Source organism: Botryllus schlosseri, chromosome 12 (assembly GCF_051294905.1).
Source record: "Botryllus schlosseri isolate E-star chromosome 12, Bs_hap1, whole genome shotgun sequence".
NCBI classification, from domain to species: Eukaryota; Metazoa; Chordata; class Ascidiacea; order Stolidobranchia; family Styelidae; genus Botryllus; species Botryllus schlosseri.
Genome location: NC_137247.1, coordinates 15,842,643 through 15,865,486, shown reverse-complemented (window position 1 = coordinate 15,865,486; position 22,844 = coordinate 15,842,643). Strand labels below are relative to the sequence as shown.

At 42.4% G+C, this 22,844-nt stretch overlaps 4 protein-coding genes across 7 annotated transcripts in view; 2 read left to right on the top strand and 2 right to left on the bottom strand.

Moving 5' to 3' along the window:
- LOC145451713 (uncharacterized) overlaps positions 1-22,844 on the top strand; it is a 312,192-nt gene that overhangs the window by 165,795 nt on the left and 123,553 nt on the right. The window lies entirely within an intron of this gene.
- Positions 1-22,844, bottom strand: part of LOC145451721 (uncharacterized) — a 118,572-nt gene that overhangs the window by 39,385 nt on the left and 56,343 nt on the right. The gene's annotated exons all lie outside the window — the stretch shown is intronic.
- The window catches only part of LOC145451723 (sperm motility kinase Y-like), a 43,784-nt gene that overhangs the window by 10,546 nt on the left and 10,394 nt on the right, over positions 1-22,844 (top strand). The window lies entirely within an intron of this gene.
- Positions 14,766-20,165, bottom strand: LOC145452379 (uncharacterized). Of its 3 annotated transcripts, none has more exons than XR_013919331.1 (6): positions 16,573-20,165; positions 16,477-16,509; positions 16,178-16,414; positions 16,042-16,119; positions 15,568-15,977; positions 14,766-15,507 (listed from the first exon to the last, which is right to left on the bottom strand). XR_013919331.1 is itself a non-coding variant. In XM_080330574.1 (6 exons), exons 5-6 carry the CDS (start codon positions 15,773-15,775, stop codon positions 14,939-14,941), a joined length of 777 nt encoding a protein of 258 aa, XP_080186700.1. In that variant the 5' UTR covers positions 15,776-15,977; positions 16,042-16,119; positions 16,178-16,414; positions 16,477-16,509; positions 16,573-16,754; the 3' UTR covers positions 14,766-14,938. The 3 variants fall into 3 exon arrangements, 2 of the variants coding, with proteins under 2 accessions (XP_080186700.1, XP_080186701.1); XM_080330574.1 differs by having other exon boundaries at positions 16,573-16,754; XM_080330575.1 differs by lacking the exons at positions 16,477-16,509; positions 16,573-20,165 and having other exon boundaries at positions 16,178-16,416.

Below are 22,844 nucleotides of genomic sequence, written 5' to 3'. Positions count from 1 at the left end.
AAGGCAGCTGGTTGGCGATGAAAGCTGATGAAGCAAAGCAAGAAATAATTCCACTGATGAAACCCAATGATGGAAAGCAGAAAGAAGTCTTGATAAGAGATGACTACAGAGAATGTGCAACAAGCACCTTGGCGATTTTGGATGACAAATATGTTGATCATCGTTTTCGCAAGCCTGGTGCTACTCATAGCGCTAGATGGATGAGTCAAGTCCTGTACTGTCAAAAAATGTTCACGTGGAGTGAGCAAATGGACTATTCTGAAGAGTTCATTGAAAAGTTGGAACGAATCAATGCATTCATTGCTTTGTTTTATGTTCCAGCTTGGTTGAAAACTGGTATTGCATGTGACACACCTTGGAATGATCTCAAATTCCTTCATGACATGCAAAACTTTTCATTATGCGATCTCACTGTTGCTGATGTGGCATACAAGAAATTGCGAAAACATCATTGGTATCTAACTGAGGAAATGGTGGTATTTACCATGTTCTCGGCTAATCCAAAGATTCCTGATAAACTGAAGGGAGCGATGGCTGCTAAATTGCTGAAAATGCCAATCCCTGACAAATTTCGCAGAGGTATGCCTCTCAGTCTGATCTCTGACTCTGTCTCTGAGTCAATGAGTAGGCCTATGGTCGATTTGATTGGGCCAGAATCGTGGTTTCTATTTGATGCTATACATGTGGAACATGATTGGTTGAGTCTTCCAGTTTCGGAATGGCATACTGATCCGGATTTCGTGACTGCTCAAGAATTTGTGAATACTGTTGAAGAAGCCTAGTTAATGATGCAGCAGAGCGTATGGTAAAATTGAATACCGACTATGCTGCGTTCATAACGGATGACAAAAAACAGCGAGCGAGCCTCCTACAAGCTGTCAAAGATCACCGGAACAGATATGCAGATTTCTCGAAAGCAACCATTTCATCCACCTGATTTATGTAATATTTTGCCAAGTTGATCTCTTTCTTTGCCTTATTTTTTCGTTTCCTGTGATGTTTATAATGTGGCTGTGAGTGGATGTTACATTTACAGTTGTATTCTTGCACATGGGGATCCAGGAAATTGATGAACAGTGCCGGGTAGGTTTGAGGGGTGTAGGATGTGTGATCCAACAAAAAGACTATCAGTTTTAGGTAGTTTTGAGCAGTTCTAAGGCAGTGTGGGACATGGAAATGATATCCTGAATTAGCAATGCCTTATATAGTGGGGTTTTGTAGCACTCCAAACGGCAACAGCTGCATAAATCCATGTTATATGTCACTTTAACTAGGCTAGGTAAAATCGTGACACTCAGATTTTAGGGGAATCCCCTATTTTCAGCTGCTATTCTTCCAGCTCAATGTGCACACGGATGCAGGGGACGAGTTACAAAAAAAAGTAGCCAGAATATGTTTTTAAGGTATAAGGCATGGGAATCGGACTGAAAACCTGGACTTTTTGAAAATCGGTCAATTCTGAACAACCCTAACGTTGGTCTTTGGCCCCCATAGAGTGATATTTTCAAGTTGAAGACTGAATGCCGTCAATAGCATTGGTAATTGCATTATATTATTATTGATTTTTAATCCTCTCTCTGCCCCCGATGGTCAGATTTACGTCTGGTGTCTTGTTATAATTAATTTGGTGTATGTTGTTAATTCATGGCATTCGGTATGCTATATAATCAAAAGATATTGTTGTATCCAAAACGTAGCAGACTAAAAACAGACTTTCGTTGGACGCACACACCAATTTTCATGTCTTTAATACTCTGTGGGTGCCCAGGAGTGGCATTTGCATTGTGGGCTCAGATTGGAAGGACCAGACTATAAGTCACGCCCACCCAGCGCGGCGATTGACAATCGGCACATACCCTAGGTTTGGGCCAAGGTCTTTCTTTAGTAGCACACTTCGTGAAGTCGCGTGTTGGTCGAAACTGCATATGTCTTTGGTATGTCGTGGCACGTTATTGATTGGAACCTAAATCCCCATTACTATAAATTAGGGCTGCTTTTAAAACAAAAATCAATTTAAAGCGAACATGTTTAAAAGATGGCCATTGTTTAAAACATGTTTTTTATTGTTTCTCTTTTAAGCAATGACGTCACGAATGTGAATTGACATTGACAATTGAAAATATAGGGTAAATATAGCTTCTTTGACGAAATATCTTTAAAATAACTGTTGAACCGACTATTTTGAGGGGTTCCAACCGGCTAAATCGAGCGGCAATTGTCCGTAGGCTCATACAACATGTTTTTCGAAAGCATTACACAAATATGGCATAATTTTACAACTTGAAAAAACACAATTTTCAAGTTAATTAAATCTCTCAAAAATACTTTATAATTTATGTTGGTTTTCGAAATACTTTTCAGTCCCTTTCGAGCTCGCTCCCCACCCTATTGGGAAATTTGGGGTATGGCAGTCATGGACCTGGCAAGAATGTAAATCGCTGGGTGCGATTAATCGTCCATTATAAAAATGGGCAATATGTACATTATGACGTAACAAGCAAATGACGCATCTTTTTCAAGGAGGTTTGTCATCTCATTAGGCCTTTTCAGCGCAATCCATATATTGTCTTCCAATATAATCTCTAAGATGCAAAATAAATGTAATCGTGAGTAATCGTGATTACTTTTCCAATGTAATCGTAATCGTAATCGACTACTTGCTGATTTTGCTGTAATCGTAATCGTAATCGTAATCGCGTCATTCGGAAGTAATCGTAATCGCAATCGATTACATTCATGAAGTAATCACCCCATGTCTGGTTCACACAGAACCTTTCAAAAAGGTTCGCGTTCACACGAACCTGAACCTTTCAGAGGTACACACCATCCCTACTATTTATCATATTGTTGGGAGTTTGTTTAGTGAATCAGCTTTTGTCGCCTAAGCGCGCGAGGCTCGGAAAATTTCTAGAATTTATGATTGAATCGGTCAGTATGATCGGGAATTGCATATATATTGTTATCAATTTTTATCTTCTCTCTGCTGCTCACGTAATCAGATTTGCCGGTAGAGTTGAGTGAGGTATGTTTGAAAAGGTAGGACGACTCAATGATAATTAAACATCTTCGGGCGTACCCATTGGCAGGAACGAAACAGTACCTCATCAGGCCCCCAAAAACGTGGGTCTTGAGCTCCCATAGGGTGTAAAACGACCCCCCTCCACGTTGTTCGCGTTTGTCACGAAATCATCTGTGCTGTATTGTGAGGCAGCGCGAAGCGCGAAAATTTTCGATAATTTATGAATATTATTAATATTATTATTATTAATTTTGAAAATGGGACATTGTGGCGCTTTTCACCTTATCGGTCGGGTGTGCCACGACAGAAATGTTGTATTACCAGTCGCAAATCGTGTACCTTAACGAAAATTTGTTCAAATCAAAACATTGCTGGCCAGGACGAACTCGACGAGAGGCGAGAGAAGTTCTGGTCGTACGAGAAGGTTATATGTGGTGAACTCAACTTTCCAAGTTCAAGCAGAAATCAATCAAATATGCTCGGTGCCAATCGTATTTTGGGCATGCGAGGAGGAAGTGATCCACATTCTCGGGTACGTGGCATAAGTCACACAAAGGCGTGTCGATGCAGCCTATTTTAAATAAATGCCCTTTTAGGCGACAATGGCCGGACCGGAGACGGAATATTATCGTTTCATACAAACGCGATCTGTGCATCGAGGGAAACGTTGTTTGTACCGTTTGGTGGAAACGTTTGTAGTGGTTTCCCGTCTCTGTTGAACGATACTCGGTATGCCACTCAGTCCGGACGTATTTGCGTACTTCGTTCTTGACATCTCTATAGGTAATTTGAGGTATTCCCTGACCGTCAAATGCGAAAGAGGCGGTGGAACGTGCAAGTTCATCTGCAACCTCATTGCCGGGAATGCCACTATGTCCTGGAAACCAGGAGAAGGCAACGTCGATCCCCATCCCTACAATCTGCAGGAAGAGAGGAAAAATCTTATTGAACGTTCTGCTCGGTGTGCGGTTCGGGGTGGCGATTGTGTTCAGAACACTAAGACAATCTGTCAGAATAACATATTCATCGGTTCGACTGCCATGATGATTGATTATCCACGATAGAGCATTAGCGATAGCTAGCATCTCCACTTGGAAAACGGAAAATAAACTCGGGCAGAATTGGCTAAGTCGGACTGACTGTGATGGTATGTAAATAGTAAAAGCCGTTGCTGTATCCGTCTTTTAACCGTCTGTGTAGATCTCGACGGCTTGGTCGTGGCACTCGAAAAAGTAATCTCTGAAACACGAGTTTACTGAGATCGCTGAGTCCCCCTTTCGTATAAGCCGAATTAATGATCTGTCGACCGTGGGAGGTGGAACTGTCCAGGGTGCCACGTACTGAATTCGTTCTTTTTCCACCGTTAACTGTTCCAGAATAGGGGATTTTGACAGGGTATTGAACGTTTTGAAGTTTGGTCTCATCAAGGAGTAAATTTCATGCCATGTGTCAGTTAGTAGTTCAGTTGATGGGTGTTGGTTGTATTCCTGACCAAGCAAGTGGCACCGATAATTCATACACAAATATTTGTGTCGAATGTGGAGAGGCGGCTTGTTACATGCGGCTTGCAAAGCACATATGGGTGTTCTCCGCATTGCTCCGCAACACAAGCGTAACGCTTGGTTCTGTATGAGCCCTAATTTGTGAGTGTTATACTTCGATGTGAAAAGGTATGCTGGCATACCATAGTCGAAGACGGATCTGATAAGAGATCTGTATAACTGTAGGAGTGCGTGTTTATTAGCACCCCATGCGGTGTTTGTGACGACACGAAGTAATCCCATTCTTCTGGAGCATTTTTTCGCGACGTTGTCAATATGTGTTTTATACGTCAACAACTTATCAAAAGTAATGCCAAGATATTTGAAGTTGTCAACGAGGTTGATTCGATTTCCGTCAATGTGCAAGTACACATCGGGAATTTTTCTTTTCTTAGCGAAAAGCATTGCTACAGACTTCGTTTTTGAGAGGACGAATCCCCATTTACTACATCATTCCTGCACCGAGTCAAGAGACCTCTGAATTGATGAAGCGATCGTGGGTATACCAAGACCGCTCTCCCATATGGCACAGTCATCCGCGTAAATGCCAACGCTGCTTCGAACATCTAGGGCAGTGGTTCTTATACTTTTTAGACCGCGACCCAAATCTGACTTTTAGTGGTATCTCGCGACCCAAGCAACACACACCAAAATGAATGCATTTGGGTGCCGACCAATTATATCAATAACGAAGGGTTTGGCCACCCAGCGACGGTCAATTATAGCCACCGAACTTTTTGGCACCGCACTTTGCCCAGCCGTATGTTGGCCCAACGCCATATATTCATGTGTCCAAGCATGGACGGGTTTTGGCCTCATAAACCGGCAACCGCTCGTTGTACAACTCTACACTAAAGCGTCCCAGGTCTCCGACGGTGTTTTCCAGAGAAATCAAAGTTGAAAAAATCTTATCATGAATTCAAACCAGTTTGTTTAATACAAAGGTCGGCACATTTTCATGATCAAGTCATGTTGTGGTGGCGACTTCTCCGCGTGTCTCGCTTATTGGCCGTGGTACCAAACTCAGTGACCTCTGATATGCTCAAACCAACTACAGTAAATCGCGCGAAAAGCGAACATATTTTGTTGTTGCAATGACCTCAAATAATATTACATACATATTAAAGGACCGCTCTGGTACCGTCGCGACCCAAAATTATACCTTTCGCGACCTATGTTTGGGTCGCGACCCATACTTTAAGAACCACTGATCTAGGGGCATATCGTTCAACATCACGGTGAAAAGCAACGGACTCAAAACGCTTCCTGGGGGGATTCCGTTATCGAGGCTGTTTACATCGGACAGCATATTCCCGACACGCACTTGGTAGGTTCGATTTGTTAGGAAATTCTGGATCCAGCAGAGCGCTTTCTCACCAATACCAAGCCGAGATAGCTTCAATAGTAAACCTTTTCGCCAAACCATGTCGTAAGCGCGTTCTATATCGAGAAATACGGCTATCGTTGAGCGTTGGATAACAGACTTGTATATCGAGTCATGGAGTCGTATGGCGTGGTCTAGAGTACACCTCCCCTTTCGGAATCCTGACTGAAAGGGATGTAGCAAATTGTGGGCCTCCAAGTGCCAGCGTATTCTATTTGCGACCATAACTTCCATCACTTTGCAGAGATGACTCGTAAGAGAAATTGGTCGATATGACTTCGGATCGGTGCCATCTTTCACTTGTTTGAGCATCGGGATTAGAATAGAATGCTTCCAGTCGGAGGGAATTTCTCCGCGGACCCAGGATGCATTGAAGAGGCGTAGGGGAGATGTGGTACCGATGGATCACTGGGACCGAAAATACTTGAAAAATTCTCCATGATAATTCCATGATTACACTCCGTGAATTTGGCTACAGTTACATGCTGACTGAGTCTTTCCTCACATGCAAAAAAATTCGACCTGGGTGAGTTATGGGGTCCGTGACGAATGATTTACGTTTTCGGGGGTGTAAAGTAAATTTGGATCGACATTTGCATTTTTCTATATCACCTTCCAGACTAACACACCCGTCATAATTTTTGATGTGAAGTATAGGGTTTGTATCAGGGTATATAATGGAACATATTTTTTTAATCAATACCATCCTCGAGTGAACTATTTTCAAGTCAATTACAATATTTATGGGGTGGGAACCTATGGTATCATAGCCAAATCAAGCAAAATAGATGGGCCAACTAATCACTTAACAACCGAAACTCGCCTACATATATATATGCTGTAAATCATAGGTACCTGTGGTGTTTTATCGCTATTACGAGTTATTTGAAAGTCAAAATGTCGATTTGCGGGTAATATGTATGTGGCATTAATTTTGTAAGTTTAGGCGTATATCAAAACATGATTTTATGCCAATATTTCAGTTGATATAATCTATTAAATTCTTGAAGGTCGCGACGAAACATTCTTCGTTGGCTTGCTGTAGCTTGGCTTGTAGTACTCAACAAAACAAGTTAACAAATTAGAGTTTTTGAGCGTATGTCTCATAGGTCCCATGGTCGTGTGCCGTTGGACCCACCGGGTGGGGACCGATGACACGTTCGAGCTACAAATTTTAAACGTTAATAAATATTTTTTGAAAAGATGGATATTCATGAAAATATCCGCGATAGGTAGAGCTTGTATCGAAGTGTTAGTAGTAGTAGAGAAATGGTGGATATAGCCGCATATCGTCTTGTAACTTAAAGAAACTAAAATCTCTAATAAAATAAAGAAACAAAGGATAACGGACTTACGCATTTTGCAGAATTGCAGTTCGTGACGGATTGCTGCAAGCGATCTGATCGATATGTGGCTGTTTGATTTCCGTTTGAAATGAGTTTGGTGTAATATTTGTGACGTAATTCTCGCGGTTGTGGCGTGACTCGCTATTTATGAGTGGATTGGTAACTTGTTCTGCCTGTTGATTTCAAAACTCGGCTGACCTATCGTGTCGCGCTTTCTGGAATTGAGTACGGTTGCTATCTGCGTGTCAAAACTCGTTTGTGGTGAATATAATTTTATTATCAGGCGAGTAATATCAAGGTTATTGTATTCTTTGCTGTAATTTTCCACGTATGATCATCGAATCTTTCTGGATCTCTATGGTGTGTACTCCGACGAAACGGAAAAGTTCTCCCGGCATGACTCGGTGTATGATGGTGGGTTGGTTGATCCAATTTCTCTTGAATGTAATGGGATGAGGAAAAATTTGTCCATTAAACATCACATCTGTGAAGTGAACACTCCTCTTGATTCGTATATGGGAATCTATGTTATATCTCAAGTGCACGGTTAAGGCGTTCGGCCAAACGAAACGATGTAAATTCACGATTGGTGTTTGAGCTGCCATACTCTGGTCCGGAACGATATCCTTTCACCTCCGTGTTATAGCGGCTATCTGTGGGATTGATGCCCTCGCTTCACGATCAATCACGACGAATACGAGTATCGGATAAAGATTTATTGAATAACGATATAACATGATATACATACGAGAGAAAAAAATACACAAGAAATTCAAGAGTATAGTATATTTCTTTGTTTGCGTACAAAATTGGCTACCAAGTTGTCGTTAGCCCGTTTGCTAGGTCCGAAGCCATCTAGATAATCTAGAGTATCAACACCTTGACATTTCTTTATGATGAATGTCACAGAATGCTGACCGCATGTGGTCGCACGGATTGATTGTAATTGTATACTGGTAAAAGTATAATCGTCCTTGTCGAGTAGCCTATATATCTCCGGTTTCAACGGGGGTACTCCAAACGAATCATGAAAGTGTGTATCGTTTCGATCAGCGAAGATACTGATCCAATGCGAGCCTTTTTTCGCGTTTGGATCATAATTTACCACGACAGCATAGGGCTTCGATAATTTCGAGGGTAGAAGATCGATCGCAAACGTACCGGCAAAGACATCTTTCGTGTCAGGGTGATTAAATAAAATGTCGTTGATCTGATCGGTGTTCATACGGATATTACTTCACGCTTCTCTGAGATTTCCAAAAGTTGTTGGTATTCTTTGAGACAAATCAAAGTTGCGCCTTCAGGTAAACCTTCGGTGAGAGTTATGTGTAGTTTAACAGAACCGTTGCGTTCCAATTGAAAACATCCTTGGTGTGTTCTGTCCGGCGTCAAGTCGAACCCGAACAGCGTATACCCTGATTTATAGCTATTTCTCGTGACAGTTAGATCCGATTCTGATTGCCATTTTCCCATAGATTCATAGACACTAAACAACCCTTCCAGGTTTGTGTTTTTGGTGAAATCAAATCTAAATTCTCTACCATTTCTCAGAACGCCATCCACATTCAACGCCATCGATCCGATATTATAGTGACGAAAATTAAACGGGTTCCTCGTTTTGCTCCCGTTATATGCAGCTGTCGGTACTAACCCCACGACGATACGCCGAGGCATTATACCCGAAACGAGTGTTTTCTCGATAGATGTATCGCCTGCCCCGAACGAGTGATTACTCATAGATAATTTTACCCATGGATATTTAGCCGAATGCGTCTGGAGCATCGATTTGTGAGCCAAGCTAACAGAATCCGAGATTTGGATCTGTTTCACGTGTAATTCTACTTTCTTCAACACAATTGTAGAATCGGGATCGCCAACCAGACAAAAAGCGTCGTCGTTTCGAATTAACCGTAGCGACAAATCAACCCCGTCTAGCAAATAACGATCTTGATCGAACAATCCGATTGGAATTTTGCCAATTAACTCGACTGTCTCGCTATTCTTGGTCAAAGCTTTTCGTGCGACGAAACCCGTATTAGCAGCTCCAAAGGTATCGTGATGACCAATCGTATCCGGAATCCAGCCCAAGCACTGTAAATAGCTTTCACCGACCGCACTCGAGGTATTTAGTAGATGGAATAGAAAGCTCTTGTAAGCATGGTTGTTGTCTGAAGTCGAAACCAATTTCGTACCGAGGTATACATCGATTTGCTTGAATAACGCGTCGAATATATCCGAAACCACAGTAACATTGCCCTCGCCAATAGAGGTTCCATCTGTCTTTGTGACTTGAAGTTGTATTTTCATAAACGTATTGGTGAGATCTAAATATACCCCACTCCCTTTCACATTGATCTCAATGACGTCTCCCAATTTATCAGGTGTGGCAATTAATGTATTTGTATCCGCTATCGCTGTTTGAGTTGGAGGTACGTTGAAAATATCCAAGCCACTGTTGAGACATTCTGCGGAATTTTCATGAAGCAACTTAGCCATCGAAGATATCTTTACGTCTACGCTTCGCGTTTGACGAACCTCGACCGCGAGCAGCCTTTTTAAACGTTTTAGTGGATTTTCTTTTCCGGCTTCCAACCGCTCTATCAAGAAGCTCTAAACCTCCTTCTTTGCTACGACTCAAGGCTGATTCTTTCAGCGAGCGACCAGATACGACGTCTCGCGCGATATTAGCACCTGTTCGAAGCAGCTGTTTCCCGAAAATTTTCGAGCCTCGAGACACCAACGGTAGAACTGCTCTGCCGATGCTCCTGAAAATTGAGGCGAGGCCGGATCCGCTTTGATGACCGCCTCTGTAATACCCGAAATTTCCACCCCCCGTTTGATAGTGATGAAATACAGCTTCCCTATCGCAGCAGTAAGCCACTTTCATAACGCGGGGCGTATATGTAGCGTAAGATCTAAATCTTCGAAGTCCAATAATTCTCCAAACTCGTTTCTTATATAGAGCTGTAGAGACTCGAAATGATCTAGCGTCATTTTGAAGTAATAGTATTTTCTGAAGATGTGATTTTGACGTGATCCTTCACTCAACGCCATGACGCGTAATAGCGGGACCAAAACATCGCCGACGTGGGTGGATTCTATATCGGGGCAGTATATAAAAGCGTATAGACCTGCGCTAGATTTGATATTAAAATTCACCTCGGTTATAGCAATTTCGAGTCCTTTTTGAACCACAGCGCGAGGTAATTCGTATATAGGGCCCTTACCCCTCAAAGTCTGATACGACATCTCGTAAATGGAGCGTCAACTCGATGTCGCTTGACTTTAGGCTTCTACCCAGGGAATCTCTGAGGCTGATTCGTATATCACGAAAGCTTTGTACATCTGCTGGGACATAAAGCGGTTTTCGAAATGTTACGTGCTGTCTGGTTAGCTCTGGAGTCGTGACAGGTACGATTCGCAGCAATCGCGACATATAGTCGCCTACAGGCAGATGACGTATGACATCGCAATACACAAATATATATTGAGTTTTTTCTATAGGGGCCACGGGCGTGGTGTCAAACGCGATCTGTTCAACTCTGCGTAATTCCACGGGGATCTCCCCGCCGTCTGCAATGATATCGTCTACTTCGAATCTCTGATGTGCCCGAATCATACGTTGGTTTGTAACAGTCGCATAAGATCCGAATGTCGATCTCATCTGAAAATGTGAATCGGGTGGGAACCTCTCGCATACCAATCTGTTTTGACTCGGCGTGAAATACCAGTAAAATGCGTCAAGTTCTTGGCTGATACGTTCCATTAAATCGTCGACGTTTTCGAAATTACCGGTAGGCAGTTCGTAGACTTCAGTGACTCGTTTGAGGATTACGTTATAAAACCGAAGTGCTTCAATACGCTCCGTTATCTCTATTCTTTCTTGAAAATCATGGACGAAATGAAATTGGACTAAAGCAATTTCCTTGTTTTGGGAGTCTATCTCAATCGGTAGCTCGGTTACGAAATCGGGGCCGGATCCGGAGACCGTGATATAGCTCATCATAGAGCATTGACGGCGACGCGTCGAATCTGGAGAGTTATGCTCACTGGGGCTGTTCTGAAAGCGATCGGGTTATTATCTCTATCCCGCAGATACACACGAATATTTCTAATATTGTTTCTGGCTATCGGGAAAAAGTATGGCTTTTCAAAAAGACAGCTTTGAGTTTTACCTTCTTCGCTGGTAATAGGTATACTTCTCAGCAGCGGTAGCATTTTACCTCCGACTACACGAGGTCTAATCAGATCGGTGTAGATATATATTGTGTCTACATCCTTCACAATCGGATTGGGGCGAATCATGAATTCCATCGGTCGTTGTTTCTTGAGAACGTGATGTTCTATAGCGAAATAGCGCGGAAAAGTGTCTTGGATAGACAGCAAACGCGGACCTGGACCAGGTAACTTCTTCGCCCAGACATACGGATCGTCGGATGGAGCTAATCTACTCTTCAAATAAACGAAGCTTAATCCGATTACACCGCCCGTGTAATATTTGAGTACGATTTCCTTCTCGTAGCGTAGCCGAAATTGTTCAAGCATATCCTTAACGCTGCGATAGTCTCCGGAAGGTATATAGTATACGTATCTGGTGCCTTTATCGGTAAATTCGACACCAGTCCGTTTCCTCTCGATTGTGAACGTAGGCTGGAACGAAACCGGAAGCATAGCTTCAACAAGACCAGCCTCATATCGCTCGATATCATACTTCAATTCCGAAAACAGTTGTATTTCGTAATCCGTGGGGCTGTTGGATTCGAATATGCTCATTGAACCGTTAGACGGTAGAACGATTAGTGACATTTTCGTTTGAAGTTTGCAGAGAAAATAGAGTCGACAACGAGGAGATACTTGCCTCGTTTCGAGTAAGTAAATTGTATAAAGACACAACCACTGCGCCCAGCAATACGGTTAGCTGTATAAAGTATACCAGAGAGCTTATCATAGTCCCAGACGTCCCCCGCGGCGATCTATCCATGGCTGTCTATTCACCACGATAATAGCTTCTGTATTTATACAAATCCCGCTACATACGAATCCATCGAAGCCGGGTATCCTAGCCAGCGAACGAGATATCTCCGCTTGCGACCGCGCCCGATCACTTTTTGAATAGATTCGACGCGATAAATATCATCTTTCTTTTCTACGGCTTGTAACTCGGATGGATAAAATGTGCCTCGAATCATCTGATCGGTATAGTCTTTGATCTTATACGTCACGGGATTCCCCCATCTAGAACTATGGACGTAAAATATCTCACGAGACCATGAACCGTTAGTCCCCTTGGCGAAAGTCGGGCGATGCGTTGTTATTCTAACGGGTTGATTGGTCTGCAGTTTGGGTTCAGACGGCGGGCCGCCTCCGGAATATAGTCTATCAAAAACCAGAGATGTATTACTACTGTTCACCTGGTTTGGGGCCATCCCAATGGCAGAATGAAAAGTAGAATTGAAGCTGTCTGCGATATCGCTCAACACGTCGATATATCGATAAGTCTGATTTTTAACGAAGTATCTATTAAGTATACCGCGGATCGATCTGATATTGCGTTCTGCTAGACTGGCTTTGGTATTGCTGTGCGTCGAAAAATGGCGAATGCCGTTCTCCTTGAAAAACCTCTGTATAGACCCCGCGGTGAATTCTCCCCCTGCGTCCGTCTGCACGATTTGAATTCGCCTAAACTCTAAGACTCGACGAAAACCGTCTATCATATCCGTAGGCCTTTTTCGTTTCGTGGCATGCAAGAATATATATTTCGAGAAAATACATACAGAAACCAGAATATATCGATAACCGTCATTACTACTGGAGATGTTTGACAAGTCCATGACATCGCTCTGAATCTGGATAAACGGGCCGCCGATAATCGTTTTCTGTCGTTGAAATTTCCCTATATACGGATAAAAGAGCGTGTAACTTTCTTCGCTTTTCAAGTCTTTTTTATGAGGGTGTAGATATCGCCCTCTATAGCTCGCTGGTGCTTTTATATTAAAATAATCATCCTTCCTCGTCGTATGTCGCCCAGGAGCCATATAATTTCGGTGGATTTCTATTTGAGCGTTGACTGCGTCTAATCAATTCTTGAAGAGGGGGCGAGCTTTTAAGTTCGTTCTTCTTGATCTTTAAGTGAGACGGCGTAAAGCTTGCGTCTTTGATCGGTGGTCGTGGCCGAATCTTCGAGCTCCCCTTTGGCTTCCTTGGTCTTGTCGCGTTGACTCTTGTATTTCGATATCGTAGAGTGATATAACGCTAGTTTTTTATCGGAACCGACGTCCAAACTTAAAATTTCCCGTATCGCTCGATCCAATTCGGAATTTAGATTACTCGATGTCGCCAACGGGTTGGGTGAGACCGTTATTTTCTTGAAACTCATATTCGATCGTAAACCCGAATGGCAAGAAGCGAAACTACTATTTTTTACCGAAAACGGACGAGAGAAGCGAAGCGGCGATTGGCAAGATCGAGAGTATCCCGCTGATAAACCCACCACGCTGCGTGTTGGCTTGTAAAATTCTTCGTTTGGATTTGAGGCTAACGTTTTTGCGACACAATTTTCGTAGTTTGTCTCTGTGAGGGCGCAGGGTTTGAAAATGCTTCTTTGATAAAGGTACTGTCCCGTTCACGATGTTGATACAACACTCGCATATAGCCTTCAAAACACCGGTGCTCGCTCCGGATAGTATATCCTTTCGTACAATCGGCGAAGCTTTAGATAGAAATTTTAATGTCTCTGCATGCTCACTGATATAACAACGACGTTTTCGAGTCGGTTTCGAGCGCCCCATTATAGAAAGAAGCGGAATTCGCTGTCTTCGTTGCTATTTATATAGGGCTGTAAATGATCCGTTTATCATCCGGAAACACACCCGTTTGAACACGCCTCGCGTCCGGTGTGGTCTGTGTGAGATCAATAAAAAGATACGAATATGAAGCTTTTGTGGCGTCGGCGTAGCTATCCGCCAGAAAACTAGAATTGGTAGGATACATCTGTCGGGCCAACACTCGTATTTGTGATCTATCTCTCGGTGATTTCATGAGTATTAGATATTGACTCGATAAAGTAAGGTCTCTCGCCCTTTTTGACTTTTGAAATAGATTATGTGTCACGAAATAACAGGACACCGAATTATGATGACAGTGGATTGTAAAAAACGGTGCTATTCGATCTATATCCTGCATTTTATCGTCAACGATGAGGAGCGTAGGACAATGATTGCTCGACGACAACTCATTCAAAACCTCAAGATCTGAATGAAATTCCACACCGTCCAGATTATTGAACTCATCTTGAAATGATGTATAGCAGTAAACGATACGTCGAATTTCCCCTTTCGATAATACATGAATATTCTGAATCACTCTGAATATGAAACTGGATTTACCGGAGCCTGACGGACCTACGACGAGGCAACTCTTGGGTGTCGACAGATCCATACTCGCGGTTTCACTGGTGTCAAAACACACAATAACAATTATATTCACAAAACGCTTCTATTTATAATCACCGAATATGAAGTCAATCGCGGTAGATAGAAATACAATATATTCTCTTTCGCGGTCATGTACAACCAACATGTTTTACTATTGATCTTATGAAATTTTTGCTTCAACCAACCGAGAAGCGGGCATCGAAGCGTAATGTGTTTTACACCAGCATCGAAACGTCATCTGGTTCCGCATGATCTGTCAACGAAGTTTCGACTTCGCATGAGCTTGTCGTAGCGATAGCAACATCGCGGGATGTGCAAGGCGTCGCATACGGAGACAGCTGTCTGCGTGCGTGTAATCTTCGCAAGACTGTGTTTTTTGGTGTGGCTAGTATCGGGGATTGATGCAGATCGCAATTCAATCGACGCGGCATCACTTTGACGAGTGGCTGACGTAATCCGCCGACGTCTCCGGGGATCGATGCGTTTTTCTCGGGGGATTCCCTCGATGTATCGGCTCGAGTCGTCGGTCGGCTTTTGAGATATTCACGTTCCATATAGCGATATCTAGCATTGGCGATTCTTTCGATGATAAGTCGTTGCTCGTTGCTGTGCGTAGTAAATATCTCTTTGCAGGCCAAGTCACCTCCACCGAGCTGCAAACGTGTCATAATCCGCGCGTCGGTTAGAAGCTGATCGATTATACCGTCGTCCTTATTTGTGAAAATAGCCGGGAATTCTAGCTCTAATACGCAGCGATGGAGAAAATCCCGGAAACTGACCCAATCTACAAGAAAAGTGAGAGTTACATACAAAAAACGGGGGATTATATTATCATTTTTATTACCCGGCCGCATAAGAGTAGTCGATTCAAGGCATTCGTCTAGTTCTTTATTGTAGAGTTGTCTTTGTTGCTCAGTTAAAGCATCCTCCAGTAGAATATCTTTTATTATACCTACTTTACGCCACAGAGACTGGCTGTCTCTACACAGCTTATCTAATGACAGCCGGTTGCAGACATCAGTAATGAACTCGGTGGCAGACTTATGATTCATCTGGAAATATACAACACGAAATTTATTTATTTTTCTTATAAACTTAATCGACGCCGAGCATGACTCGGAATTAAAGGAGCGCGTTCATGAAAGTATCTCTCTACATGGAATAGAATTTCGCAATATCCCCCGAACGATAACGAGTGAACCCCGGTAAAATGATGTCTCTGCTTTATCTCGTCTTCGACGTGCCGGCGAATGGCTATATATAGAACAAAAATAGATTGAATTGTAATATTCGCAAATTCAAAATGTAACACCCTCACCATGTCTTAGAAACTCCATACAACTATCTAAATCCTGTAGACGACTCAGACGTGGTGTAATCCAACAAATTCTGGTATCTTTAAAGTAAATTACAAGTCTGAACAACAGTCAGTAAATTAAATCAAGTGTACCTACCGCTCATCTCCTTTAAAATATTAGTGAGCCGTCGAACGTCCAAGCCGAGAGATTTAACCTTAGCTATTTCACTTGATATTGCAATACGATCTTCGCCACATTCGAGCTGAATCACCAAACCGAATAGCACACCTAACTCCAACTGAACGCATCGCTCGTTACTGCTTAGATGTGTGAATCCAGACATATATTCCGATAGCGGGAAAAACTGAGCTTGCTTGATGTATAGTTCCATCTCTGAGAGTTGAAGCAATTATGTTTCATTCGATTTGAAATAAACATAACCATCGTCAACTCACCATAGATTCTCCGCTAGTCACTACTAAGAATATCTGAAAGAACAAAAAAGCCGTTGTATTCTACAACTTGAAGATACAAATCGTTTTTTTCCTCACCTGATGTTTAGACACGATCTAATGAACTAATATTACCGCTGAAAAAATCAAACGATTTACAATTTTGAAATAAAACATAAAGCGACGTGATTACACACCCCCTGCTGCGAATAGGATAATCGATTGCGTTACATAATCGCATCAGCACAAATGAGAGATTAAATGCACGGTAAATAGGACGCATTGCGACACAAGCAAAGACACGATTACAAAAACATTAAAGGTCCAGTGGTTGTGTGATGATACCGCCGGCCATAACCTTGCGTTTACAATAGAAAAAACTTAAAGCATCTCGAAATTGTTCATAGGTGAATATAACTGTGTTTTTTCTAATGAAGCCGGAATTAACACCCCCGGCAGAAGCTCTATCGAACAGAACTTTGCGATAGACATCGGCTGTCAAGCGATTTGCCTTGGATAAACCTTTTGAAGACGATTTTTGATCGCTACAATAATAGGTTTTTGCAGACAGACCGATGAAAAGCTTGGATTGTGCTTCGATTTTGAATAAGCCAGGCGTTCGCTGATCAAATCGATTTCGAGAGACGCAACACGGCCGCGTCTCGTTAAACGAGAGAGGATTCGAGAGAAATTCCTGTCGATGATTGTCGCACGCGATAGCCGGGAAGTATTTATGAAAATTTTCGAAAAATTGCTTTGCTAATTCTGGTTTTACAACTTTCATTAGGCTATCAGATGAGCAAGAAAAATAAATCGAATCAGTATCAGAATAATGAAAACCTATAGATCGCGGAATAATACACTTGGCAAGGTATGTATACCAAAAATCTAACATAACCTCCTTGGCCCGACCGTATATTACGTATCCAATATGATTAGGGTGTTTCCAGACGTGTTTGCGTGGCTTCATTGCGACTTCAAATATACCAGATGTTAATCCGATCATCGATTTAAACCTGGGATTAGCCACCAAAGACCTGGCTTTCTGTTCGCCAACGATTTTTATCTGAGAATATCGAGAAGGATTCGATATCGTGTATCCAATGGCGGAATTAGCTAGATTCTTATAGAAATCACCGATAGGCTTCTGAGAAGGATCTTGATCTGCCCGTCTCCTCGCAGCAGCGACACTCTCCACAAACGGCTTGAAGCATTCGACAGGTTGAAATTCTAATGCTTGATAGACTTTCGTAATGATTAAACCGTGTTGTAGGTACCATTTCAAAAGGCTTGATACAATGAGTGTTTTCGTAGCCTGACACGTCGCTATCAAATATTTCTGCGGCCGTTTTAGAAATCCATTTTGCTCGGCGAACTCGCGCATATAAGAACCGATATCATCGCGTGATACGTAGGCGTGCTTGAATAGAGGACAATATTCGCTGAAATACTCCTTCAAATGTTGCGGTACGTGTATATCAACTTCCACAGCGCCATAGAATTCGTCATTTACGACTTTTTCTATAAGACTAGATCTCGACAGAGTTCGAGATTTAATCATTGTGCTCTTGTCTGCAGATCGGATCATAGCCGCAATATCCGAGCGCTGACGCTTTACCCGCCAATCACACTCCGTTATGTATATCAAACGATAGCCTACTTGCCTGATGTACGCCAATTTTTTACGCGTAGCCTCTGCCTTGGCATCGCGATCTGGACTATCTCCAGCGGGACAGATGCACGCGTGTACCCTGCATCCTAGAAATTCTAGTGCAACTGGTCCTTCCGGTGACCTGTAGTATCCGTCAATCGGTATAGATATCTTCCCAATACGATGTTCCGGTCCGTTAAATTGGTGTTTTATATGCACACCCAGTAAATGAGACATATAGTTTAACCATTCGAGGGCCATATATCCGTAAATCGGCCCTGTTTTTGTCTTCGTAAATTGACTGAAATCTGCGTTCGGAGACCATAACACGGCGTGGCCACTTGGAAGTTTTCCTGAAAGTACGAACGGGTAGAGTGCGTTGCAATCGATACCTATCACAGATTCGACCAATAGGGCGTCGTCCTGATATATATGCTCGCGTATTTTCGTCACTCCAGCTTCGGCGTAACGCTGACCGACCACCGCTAATCCTCCGCGCAGGTTGTCACGAATCAAAGTGTGAATATGGCTATATTGCTTATTCAGGAGTGTAAACAATGGCGGTATACTATTGAATAGTATACGATTGGCTAAAGACGGGAGAGAGATACCGTCTTTAGAGATATCGACTCCTTTCGAGGCGAACAGCTGTTTTTGTTTATTCAAAGCCTCCAGTAAAGGACCTACATCGAGTTTTATATAGAATGTTAACCAGTCCTTGAAGCTGCGCATGTGATGTTCATCCCAAATTGAAACGCACCAGCTATACTGTTCGTCGGTGATATTAGATCGCTTCAGCTTATTGTAAAAATGTTTCTTTTCAGGGAGATAATCCACATCCAAAAGCGATAATTCACTGAACCAATTGTATGGGAAATAAGCCTTATTTCCTGATGTACAGTTATAGCTTCGTACGTACGATTCGTAGCTTGTGCCAGCCGGTTGGTACAATATCACGTCCAGAAATCGGAAACGATTAGTGCTAATACACATATACGCAGAGTCTCTCTTTATGACGTTAATCTCGTCGCCCAAGTATTTTACGAGATAAGGCATAATCAAAGGTAAATCGTAGCGTGATCCGTTGTAAGCAAATACGGGGAGTTGTTTTAAATACGACAAAAAACGTTGTTTTATCCTGGTGACGGGATTCGCACGTTTACAATCCGGCTCAGCTTTATCCATTTCAAACTCGATGTAATCTAGTCGATCAAGTGCATATTGAAACTGTCGAGACAATGAATCGAAGCATAGACTTTGAATATTCTCAAATTCCGTTATCATACTCGCGATCATTATTTCAGGATCGCCGTCTGAGATTATTACCCGTGGTTCTTCGAATCCTGGGTAGTTGCTTGCATAGGCGACTGCGACGGGTATGTGTCGGTCGACATATTTGACTCTCGCCGTGTCTTGAGGGGTCGAACCTTTTTCTAGTATACTCTCAAAATCAAACACTAAATTATAAGGATATATGCGTAAATCTTGTGGGACATTAATACCCAAGTCATCTAACTCTTCGAAGATCGTCAAGGCAGGTTTGAATATCCCGCCGGTGTAGTGATTTATTGCCATCGTCGAACAGGTGTGTCGATCTAGGTAATGTTTCTGGCTGTACAAATTCCCGCAGCTTCCACAGGCATAATTTTTACAGTACAATGATATATTTACAATAAGGCTGAAGTGATTTTTCTCGAGGTGGAGATGAATCTTTTTCGCTGTATCGCGACCACCGCATCGCAACAAATATCCGACACCTTCCTTTAGAGTATAGACCGATATCGAAATATTAAAACTTGATTCTATGTTCTCTAGATCAGACATGGCGACACCTAAGTCAGGTCTAGGATATATCAAAGAATATTGCGATACCAATGATAGTGTTTTTGTCTGCAGTTCGTTATCGGTGTAATTCATGTCACATAGCACCACCGCTATAGCGCGAAATGCACAAAAATTATCGTCGTACGGCTGACCGCGTCTGTTTTTCAATAAAGTTAAAATATGTCGCGACCTCAGCGCTGTGTGTGATATTGTTGTTGACGCACAACCGATTAATCGGACGTTGGATTTGTATACATATACCGTTACATTAGTGACTGCAAGAACGACGCTTTTTGTATCTTGTCGTTGAAAGCGTGCACTCTCAAAGCCAGACGATAGATCCATGTCTTGAATAAATCCCACGAAATCGGCACGATTTGATATCATCCGAGGCGTGTCCAATACTGCCCCCACATTCTCAGACGGATGAAAATATCGGGTTTGATCCGTCTCGACGTTGTGTAATATAAAACCAAAACTATAATTAATTCTGTATGCGCTATGCTGCGTATCGAAGATTTTCTCCACATCTGATATCACATCATTCGGATTTCGATTGAATATTCGGAAATTGTATAGCGTTCGGGATTGATGTGGATGTAGTGTTGACGTGCGAATTGACCCCCAGTAATCCTGTATCGTCGTTGCTAAATCCGCCGATAATCCTGTGATATCTGGTTGATCTATGTCAGATACTAATCTAACGAGATTTCGTCGCCTAGCCATTGCTGAGAAAACACACAAAAAACATACGTTCAATAAACAGACAGATATATATATATATATATTATTCGACCGAATCATACTATACATCTATTTAGCCAGACGTGTTGGGTATAGGAGTGTAATATTGAATCGTAGATCGTACGGCGCTCATTTCCCGTAGGTATGTTATCTTTGCTCGCTTGACACGATCCAGCGGCATCGCCATGCGGACTTTTTGATCAGAATCTCGCGCAATGATGTCCTCGATTTCCGATTGAATTCGTTCGAAATCCTGTTTAAATCTATTGGGGTCGGGGAAAGGGAATTTCGACATCACATCGTCAACTTCACCGAGTATCGAAAATAGACTCTCGGTAGGGTTAATCGTGATCGCGTCAATTACGGTCATTTTAATATGCTCGAAGGCTTGCTTGCCGTATTTTCGTTGTCGAGGTTTTGCCGTGTTGTCCGTGATATCCTCCTCGATAGAACTGATATCATCAAAAATATTCGATAGATCGGACATAACAACATTTCCAACAGGAGTATAGAATTTCATGGTCGGCCGCGCAGCGGACATTTCCCGTAGACATATTTTCTTCGCTCGTTTGGAACGATTTAATGGTATTGCCATGCGCAGCTTCTGAGAAGGATCTTTCGCAAGTATATCGTCGATTTGCGATTCGATTCGTACGAAATCGGCAATAAATCTCTCAGGGTCGGGGAAAGGGTGTTTTGATAAGATATCGTCGATTTCGCCTAGCGCTGAGAATATAGGCTCGGTAGGGCTGACTTTGATTGCCTCAATCAGAGTCATTTTAAAATGCTCGATGGTTTGCCTGCAGTATTTTCGCTTCCGCGGTTTCGTTGTCGTCTCTATATTATCATCCTCGCCGGAGCTAGCATCCTCGGCGATGTTCGTCGGAGCGCGGATAGTACCATTTTCAGTCATCATGATAATTTACAATACACATCGAGCTGACCACGAGCGTGCTTTTTATCCTCCGAGCACAGACCTTTTTCTCTCGCCGTGTTTCCGCCTCCTCTCTCTCCCTTGAATATAAATATTAGACTGATTTCCTATCTGATATCATAAACCGTCTTCTTTCGAGTATAAAAAACGAATAACGAGAACATGGCCGGTATCAATCCGTACGCAATTTCCGCACCAAAAAGAAAATTGGATTCGTTTTTGAAGCGAACCAACGCATCCGATATTAAGAACTTCGATCGCTTGGAATTACTCTGCGATGGGACAGTTAATTTTGATGGCAGAATACAACTTGCTTCGACTACAAGGCGCGGACCGAAAATGATGTATATGAAGGTCATGCTCACCGATGGCACCAAATCTGTTTCCGGGGTTGTCTTCAACGGAAAATTGTTTGAATCTATCGAAGCTGGGTATAGGAAAGGTCATACTCTGAGATTCCGCAACATCAAAGTTTCAAAAGATTCCAGAACGGATTCCCCGTCGCTTATCATCGGTCATTATTCCAGCGTCGAGAAATCAGATACACGCTTGACTGCACCGGAAGTGATGGTGTTTCAATATGCTTCTGGTAAAGATATCGAGAAAGGTGTATTCGACGACAAAGTCGTAAATCTCCGAGGAGTCTGTATATCTGTAGATTTCGAGTCTTTCTCGTCAATAAAATCCAACAGACATCTATACACATACTGTATGCTAAACAACGATGTAGCGATTGCTTTGAAACACTGGAGTGTCGCGCCTCTTTTTGAGGTTGACCAATACTATGACGTGACCCATCTTAAAATCCAAATTCGAGATGGTAAGCGGGAGTTGTTTCTCCAGGATTATACACGAATATCAAAGGAATGAATGCACATCGATATTTATGGAACACTTTCATCGTAAAAAATATATATATATATATATATATATCCGGTTTATTATCGTGGAAATATTATATGTTTTTATCGTGGTATATGCAATAAAAGTATATTCAGATGGATCTGTTTTGTAATTGAATTTTGAAACTCAGCAGCGAGTAACGGAAATATGCAGCATCGTGAGATGTTTTTATTGATCTACGAGCTTGGTGGATACTCGAACGATACCCATTGTACAATCTGCACACAACGGAAATTATACTTCACGCTATTCTGGAATCGTCGTATCAATCGACCAACACGAATCACGAATCCATATTTATACAGAGCTACTATC

What these genes read in the sequence shown, in the direction of transcription:
- LOC145452379 (XM_080330574.1), bottom strand. Translation starts at nt 15,775, where the DNA reads ATGAATCATAAGTCTGCCACCGAGTTCATTACTGATGTCTGCAACCGG. An exon ending in GACTACTCTTATGCGGCCGG is followed by an intron (nt 15,508 to 15,567) that starts GTAATAAAAATG and finishes CTTTTCTTGTAG; the next exon opens with ATTGGGTCAGTTTCCGGGAT.